Source organism: Hipposideros armiger, unplaced genomic scaffold, assembly GCF_001890085.2.
Source record: "Hipposideros armiger isolate ML-2016 unplaced genomic scaffold, ASM189008v1 scaffold_145, whole genome shotgun sequence".
NCBI classification, from domain to species: Eukaryota; Metazoa; Chordata; class Mammalia; order Chiroptera; family Hipposideridae; genus Hipposideros; species Hipposideros armiger.
Genome location: NW_017731495.1, coordinates 2,720,462 through 2,729,207, shown reverse-complemented (window position 1 = coordinate 2,729,207; position 8,746 = coordinate 2,720,462). Strand labels below are relative to the sequence as shown.

At 33.5% G+C, this 8,746-nt stretch overlaps 1 protein-coding gene across 1 annotated transcript in view; it reads right to left on the bottom strand.

Annotated features, from left to right (window-relative positions):
• Positions 1–8,746, bottom strand: part of KIF18A (kinesin family member 18A) — an 83,318-nt gene that overhangs the window by 65,987 nt on the left and 8,585 nt on the right. The window contains exons 2-6 of the mRNA XM_019650710.1: positions 8,043–8,415; positions 5,782–5,939; positions 2,537–2,641; positions 1,971–2,081; positions 292–489 (exon numbers count right to left, since the gene is read on the bottom strand). Coding sequence (XP_019506255.1) covers positions 292–489; positions 1,971–2,081; positions 2,537–2,641; positions 5,782–5,939; positions 8,043–8,367 — 897 coding nt within the window. The 5' untranslated portion in view covers positions 8,368–8,415. The remainder of the gene's footprint in view (positions 1–291; positions 490–1,970; positions 2,082–2,536; positions 2,642–5,781; positions 5,940–8,042; positions 8,416–8,746) is intronic.

The following is an 8,746-nucleotide window of genomic DNA, read 5'->3' as shown; positions in this document are numbered from 1 at the left end:
AAGGACAGCAACTTGTCTGTTTCCCTTCCCCCAATTCCCCAGCACTGTTCCCATCCTCCCAATTCCCCAATAAAAATCTAAAAAAAAAAAAAAAATACAGAACCATAGCTTTATTTGATATACCAGGTTCTATGTGGTCTTTGCTATGTATATAAAAATTATTGATATACTCTTGCAATTTGATTTATAATAGATCCTTAAAAACAAAATTATATTAAACAGTATCTTCCTGAGAATTACACATACCTCAATATTTCGAAATATGTAAATAAGTAAATATATAGTACCTACCTTTGTATCTGCTAAGGCATTGATGACATTCCCCAGAGCTAAAAGTGATCGATTAATATTGGTGCCTTCTATAAAACGGGCCCCTTTAGAACTCGTAGTACTGGCTCTTTCAGACCCTGCCAGGTCAATGAGTGACATCTTGGCAATTCGGACATTTTGATTGATACTTGCTGTTTTGTCTTGTTGTCGCAAATAAATCTTTTAAAAAATTACAGAATAGGGAAAATGATAGATTTAACAAAATTAAAAGGAAAATGTATAGTTTATTTTTAAAAGAGCATGAAATCAAAATTATTTCCATTTTGAAAACATACCAAACAAGGTATAATCGGACTGGCTGACATCCAAAGTACCAGAAGTAATTACCAAAGTTGAGAAAAATCCGAAAATAATTCCTGGCCTGATAGAAGGTTAAAACAACTACCATTTGTGTTCTGGTAACCCTTGAACCAGGACATGGAATTAACAGAGGTAGGGGTGGGGCACAGGTCCTCTAGAAAGAATGCTCCCAGGAGAAAACCAAATGCAGTGGTCAGAATGCTTTGGTTTGCATGTCTGCAAGGGTTGTTCCCAAACGAATATCATTCTAGTTCCCAAAATCGTTTTGTGTCATTATAATTTAAAAATGAAACATTAAAAAAATAGTATAATAGAGAACACTCTAATGTTCAACGGCCCATTAAAGCACAATTTATTCAACTATTCTAAGCTACTTTGTAGTTTAACGGAAATAAATTTAGTGGTAAACTTGAAAGATATGGGGAAAGATTTGGCTGTTACTCCAGTATAAAACCCTTTTGCTAAATTTTCTTATAAAGCAGGATCTAAGACATTTTAGAAAAGTCTCAATGTCACAGATAAACATTTCTCTCAGGACTACTACTGATAAATGAAGAGTTAGTGGTAAGCATAGAAAAGATTAATATAATTTTGTGGGCTGGAGACTTTTGGAATGACTTGATTGTCTCAGATATGAATTCTTTCAACTATACCAATTTTTCTCTATAAAATGATATCTACACAGCATAATCCAGAATGAAGCTACATAATCATTTGGATTTCAACATGACTAGAAACTATGAGAAATAATAGCTAATTTACCCTTTAGCTCTTTTCAGTACTGTATTCCTAAAAAGTACTCTTATCCACTGAATCGCACTTCTTTAAGAAATGCAATTAGTACTTTACATCGCCACTATAATGAAATCTTTTAGAAACTGAATCAGTATTTTCCCCGTTTATTGGTTCTGTAAATCTCGATCTATAAAAACAACATTTGCTCTGTATATAAGATTATGTTTCGGATAATTTAAATGTTAAATATTTTTGTAAATAGTAAATATTAAATATTTTTACCAACTTAAAAAAAGAAAACACACACACACACACACACACACACACACACACACACACACGGAAAAAAAACCCTCTAATGCTTCCACTTTTCTATCCTGTATCTTCACACAAGAAGAAATTTACATTTCTGATTTACATCATTTCAATTCTAAATATTCTTGATAGAATCTCCTAAAAGCTGCAAAGTAAAGGAACAGCTTAGAAGGAGAGAAGTCCACAGATGAAGAAATTCTTTTTGTATGTGTGATAATCACACCATCCGTGAGTTTGGCTTCATTCATTTTAAATTCAATTTTAAGGATGATAGTCGAGCGGCCTATTACCTGGAAAACAGCATGAGAACGAGAAGACGTAGCATTCATATCAGTGGGATGCTGTGTCCTGTTTTTGTTTCCATTATCCAATAATTGTAAAATTTCCTCTGAGGATGTGGGCTAGACAAGTTTAAGAAAAATACACAAATTAGCCTTCTGTCTTTAAATTTTAAAATAAACTTTCCATAAGCAAGAAGACTTTTAAAGGTAAAAGAAAAGATAAACAAAATGCTTCCTATAATTTAAATCCCATTAAATTTTGACTATATATCATTTGCTTAGTACTCTGGTGCTATATGAGGAATAAAAGATAAAGTCCTGCCTCTCTGTGGAGATAAAATATCAAGGTATTAAGTAAAATAATACACGATATTAAATGTTCAAGTATATTTTTAAAAGAAAGGCTCCTTTAGTTATTTCAAGGAAAACAAAATAAGACTCGAGATATACTCTGATTATTTTTAACTCTGCATTTCATTATTTTTCTTCTTTCTCAAGACCAATGGAAAATAAGTAAATGGCTAAATAACCACACTTGCTATTTGAACAAGGGAAAAAAAAGTTTATAAACATACCTGATGTAAAGTCAACCCCTGAACCACCACCCCTTTTTGGGAGTCTTCTCGGACAGCAAGTGGCCCTGAGTTTACTAAGAGGTCACGGATCTGTTCATTATACACCTTAAAACAAAAAGAACTGCTTTAGCATTGATGTTGAAACAGTGATAATATCACACACAGGCACACATTGCTGAGTTAAGTTTGTTTTAGAATTTATCTTAAAGACAAATGGCAGCTCATTTTGTTTATCTCACCCCTTATATTTCATGTTGCCATTAATTTTCTACCATCTGAGAAAACAGAAGAACTTAATTACCTAGGTTTGAAATTGAAACTTAAAGATGGAGTCATCACATCCTCACCCCATAATTTCTAGCTTGATGATTACAGGGAAACAGGAATAAGATAGTTGGAATTGCCTTTTCCTAGTTGCTGGAAATATAAGGGACACATGGTTTTGGGAAATTCTACTGGCTCTGAAATGTAAGTTATATAGAGGTGGCCTGTTCTTACTGGAAAAGGTATTTATTATTTCATGATGCCCAAGTAGTCTAAACTTTTTAAATTTTAGAGCCCAAAAGTTAAAGAAAGGCCATACTCAAGGATGGATGGTATTTATTTCATTTGTCCTTCAATCACATTAATTTAACATGTAATTCTTAATGATAAATTCCATAATGGGACTCCCTTCTCCCATTTTAATGATGAGAGAACTAAAGCCCTAGAAGGTTGTGATTTGTCCACAGTCATGAAGGTAACGGCAGAGCAGGAACTGGAGCCCAGATAGCCTCACTCTGCTGCATGGCATTGAATACACATCTGTATTTGATGTGTCTGGAAAGTTTTTTTTTTTTTTAAGCAATTTCTGTAAGTAATGCATAGAAATAATATTACTGACCTGATTTTATAAATTTACTACTAAAGGTACTAAGTTTTCTACTTGCCATCTAAATGACTACTACAACTATTGCTGATAAGATTTTTAATAAATACAAAATTAAGTCCTTAAGAATTATTTTACATAAGTTATTTCCATGTTCTAATAGCCCATAGTGATAATTAATTGCTGGTAAAATTTGCTACAATGAGTGGTTGCCATTTATAAATGTAATAAACTCTTAAAAGTAGTCAAATATCAAGAGATAATTTTTTGGTTTTTATTTTTTTGATAAGCAATAGTTACTTTTCTAATGTTTCCTCTTACCCACTTAAATCACATAAAATATACAATTAGAACAATCATTCCCAAGATGGTCTATGCATCAGAACCACCTGGGAGCTTTTAAAAAACATAGATGCCTCGGCCACAATCCAGACCTATTACATGAAAATGTCCAGGGGGTTAGGGCTAGGCATGTGTATTTTTAAAAAGCTCCATAGCCAATTCTGGTGCAGTCTTAGTGAAAAAAAAACATTAGATTAGATATTGCCTTACCAATAACAAAATGAAAGCAGAATAAAAGAATGAAAAAACAATTAAAAACATTATAAAAATGACCAAACTTCAAATTTCTCCCAGTTATCAAAGGATCTAAGGGAGAAATAATGAATACTGCTATGCTTTTTTCCTAATTACGTTCAAAACAATTCTTTTCAATACTTACCTATAGTAAGTGAGTTTTACTTTTCTTTTATCTCCAAGTTCTAGCCACATACATAATCTTAATCAATTTTTGAAATCTGAGGACACTCTCTCAGTAGGAACCTAACTATATCAATAAGAGAGCTGTGACTATTAAAAATTTTCTCTCTGACACCACAAATGAATAGGCAGTAAAATCAGGGATTTCTGTTTCTGCACTGGTTTCTGAAACACTATCTGAACGCAAAGTTAGAATGTCTGCCACTTAATTATGATTTGTTGAATGTCGGCTATTAAGAGGCTAGGAGGCCTCAAAGAATGAGGAGGTATGCCAAAAGGACTCAAGAGATAGCATGAGAGAGCCTCAACTGGGCAAATCTGGCACAATTTGAGCATTCAAATAAATAATTACAGAAAGGGATTATAATCTATTGAATAATGTTAAGAATCCATGCGTCCACACAGATACAACAAAGGAAAGAGAAAGCTCTTCCTCGCAGCAGAAAGCCAATAAATAAATGTAGAAGAAACAATGGAATTTAAAACTCAATATCATCTCCCATCATAATAGCAACTGATTCAAGCATGAATCATCAGTGAATGCTAATACTAATAGAGAAAAGTTCAAGTAATAGGATATTTACATTTTCTCTCTACAAGGTACTAATTAAATATAAAAGGTACTGTCTTGACAGTGAAGAAACTTTGTAGACACTAGCATAACGAAATTGATCAAAGTTCACATAACCAGTAATAGAACTAACTAACCACAAGTCTCCTTTTTTAAATTAAAGTTTATTGGGGTGACAATTGTTAGAAAAGTTACATAGGTTTCAGGTGTACAATTCTCTTGATGTCATAAGAACTCAACATCACATCCGAGGTGTTTCTGTCAGTATATAACCTGAATCTAATCATGATGAACCCAAACAAAGGCTTATATGACAGCGACATAAAATATAAAGAAGAAAAAGAAATTCAGATTAAGGAGATTAAACACATACGACAAATGAACACAATTAATAATCTTACATTTTCTTTTTCAATAAAGGGCATTATTAGAATCACTAGCAGTGGGCCGGCCGAGTGGCTCAGTTGGTTAAGAGCTCTCTCAAGAGATTGAGCTCTGAGCAACTGCGGTTCGAGTCCCTGCCCGAGCTGAGCAGCCGCTGAGCTGCCAATAGGTAGCAGGATGGCTCAGCTTAAAAAAAAAAAAAAAAAAAAGAATAACTAGCAAACTCTCACTAAGGTCTATAGATTAAACAATAATTTTGTATCACTGTTAATTTCCTGATTTTGATAACTATTCAGCAGTTATTTAAGAGAATTTGTTTCTAGAAGACTGTAACTTAAACAGTTTAGAAAAAAGAAATACACACACATACAGAGAGAAAAAGCAAAGGTAGTAAAATGTTAACATATGAGGAATCTGGGTGAACGGTTATCTAGAATTTCTTTGTACTAATCTTGCTACTTTTCTGTAGGTCAGAAACTATGCAAAATAAAATACTTAATAGAAAGAGTAAGAAGCATAGCAGATACTCAAGATTGGAAATTTTAATGATACTTATTCGTAAGAAAAATCCTGTATGATAGAATTAGAAAGGACCGTGGAATGTCTTAAAGAAAGATTTCTTAATACTACTGATTAATCTGAAGAATGATATTGCCAACTCACCTCCAGATAAGAAACTGCGGTACTACATATTTTCTCTTCTTTAATCTCATCCATGGATTTGTAAAGGTCTAACATGGTTAGATACATTACTCCAGGTTCACCAGCTGATCCCAGCATCGTGTGGGTCTTCCCAGCTCCAGTGGCACCATATGCAAGTACTGGGTTTTTATGAAAAGGGATTAAAGCTCTTTATTATGACATATACCATTACTATATCCATTGTCTATATAGTTCCATCTGGATATCCTGAACAGTAACTTTAAACCCAACAGATCCAAAATTAATTTCTAGTCTTATCTTTAAAACCTGGGAATTTTACCACAAATCTTCTCTTACTCCTATAGTCTCTATTTTGATTAATGGTACCATCATCTACCCGCCCCCATTACATGCTCTTTTACTTCTACAGTAACCTTACACATTTAGGTGGTCAATTATCAGTCTCCTGTTGGTCTCAATCTTCTTCAATCCATCCCTTAGAATTTGTGCAGTTATTTTTATAAAAAATGAAATCTGAATGTCAAACCTTCTTAATTGTTCCACAGTCCTACACGAGAAAGTTCAAATTCCTATCTGTGGGTTATTATTGGGCCTTTTAACAGACAGAGCCTGGTACACCAGATTATCTGAAGTTCTCCCCAGGTGCTGCTGCTTTTCTACTCCGCTGCCTTTGTCCTGCAGTCCCTCAACTTATTCCAGCTGGAACACTTCCACCTGTTCTAAATATCCAGCACAAACGTCCCTTTCCTGTGCCTTCCATGACTGTTTTAGGCAGAAGCATCCACTCCCTCATTTGAGCCCTTCCGTATATATATGCTGCACATCCTTCTACTCTAGCATGCATCACATTGCATTTCCCACTGTGAGCTCCACCAAGGCATTTGTCACGTAGCCTTCCCATCTAGCCAACAATCCACCTGGCACAAAGCAGGTACTCAACACCAGTTTGCTGAGTGAATGAATTCCAGATAGAAGCCATTTATAAAATTACTTTTTAAATTCAAAACAAAATATCTTGTTTTAGGCAAATTACTTGGTTTTCAAGATTCCATCCAGTACAACATAAAAGTGATGTTTTTTTTTCAAATGCAAAAAAAAAAAAAAAGTCCACTTTGAATTACATATGGCAAATACCCAACATATTATTCAGTTACGGTAGTAAGTCTTCATTTTGCTGGTGAGAATATTTTTATAAGTTAAATCTTTCTACTAAGCTAAATGTTAACAAACTACAAAAATACTTTTCAGTAGAGTGAATTAAACTGATAGATGTTTCATTTTCTTCTATTTTACGTAAGCCAGTAGTATACCAAGAAGTCTTAAGACAGCTGGATAAGAATCTAAAGTAAAGCCAAGAAGAAACCAAAGATTTAGTATTAGTTTGGTAGAGATTTTTTTCATTTGGAGTCAAGAATAATTTAAAAAATCTCCAGAGACAAATGCAGTTTCATGAATGAGGAAAAGAATATCTGTTTAAAAATGAGAATCACAGAAGTTCTAATCAATAAACAACATTATATTCTTGCTCAACCAAGAGGGTCAGTCTTCTGGAATAAAACTAAATGAATCAGTGAAAGACAGTGAAACATGTTATAGTTTTGGGGTATCTTAAATTGTGGTAATTCCAAAACTACGATATGAATAATGATGTAAAGTGTCTGGTAAGTGGCAATTTAATTAGACTTTTGGATATCTCTTTCTAGGAAATCAACGTGACTTGTTTTGAAAGGCAAATTATTATAGGTCTATTCAGAGCACTAGACATGCTGTTTGGGCCGAAGACATATTAAAATAGCAGATGATACTCAATTAACATGGGCTTTCAACATTTGTATTTCAAGGTATTGTAAAGAAAAATGGTGTTATAAAAGAAACTGTCAGGAGGTCAGAAATGTCTAACTATTCCATAGGGATAGATAGTTGTATAGGTAAGCAGTGGAAATACTAATGAATACAAAAGTTGTGAGAAATCTGACATCAATTAAAAGAAACATGTGGTTTAGTAACATAGGAAATTTAAAGGATGATTGTCTATAGAGACCATGGCAGCACTATGGAAGAGAAAGTTTCACGAATGATTTGTTATATATGATGACTAAATCTCAAAGAAAGTTTACATTTACAGTGCAAGGCTACTGAACTTCAGAATTTTTAGCAAACACGTACCTTAAAATGGATTATATTTAGAAAGGCCAAGTACACATCCCTTGTAATGTAAAATTGAAATCATACGGAAAAATTAAACCCCAACTGAAAGTTACCTGTGCAATTATATCCATTCAGAAAACTACGAAGAATTGGCTTTGTAGTGTGTTCAAAAACTTCCAATTGAGTTGAAGTGTCATCAAAAACAGCATCAAATACAAATTTAAGATCCTTATTTTGTCTCTTTGTAATATCTCGATTTGCAGTTTTCTTTCCATGGAAAAAACTGATTTCTTGTTGTTTGGGATCAAAAACTAGAATATGTTTATCTACAACATGGACCACTTTATGGAACCCAGCTGCCTTTTCCTTTGTGTTTTCAGGACGCACACGAACCACTACTTTCATGTGGTGACACAGGTCTTCCTCAGTGACTGACATTGCTGATTATCTCAGTTCTTCTGTTTATATGAATGACTAAATACTTCTCTGAAATTAAAAAGGAAAAAAAAGTATATTAATATTAGTTCTACTAGTATGCAAAACAACTGGCATGTTGTGTTCATTTAAAAAGGTGTGGATTCTGTTCCACTCACCTGGTAAATGTTACTGGCAATATATATACAGTTGACCCTTGAGCAACACGGGTTTGAACTGCACAGGTCCAGTTATATGCAGATTTAAAAAAATAAACACTGCAAATGTATTTTCTCTTCCTTATGATTGTCTTAAAAACATTTTCTCTCTCTCTTTTTTTTTAATTTTTTAAATTTATTTATTTTTTTAGCTGAGCCATCCTGTCACCTGTTGGCAGCTCAGC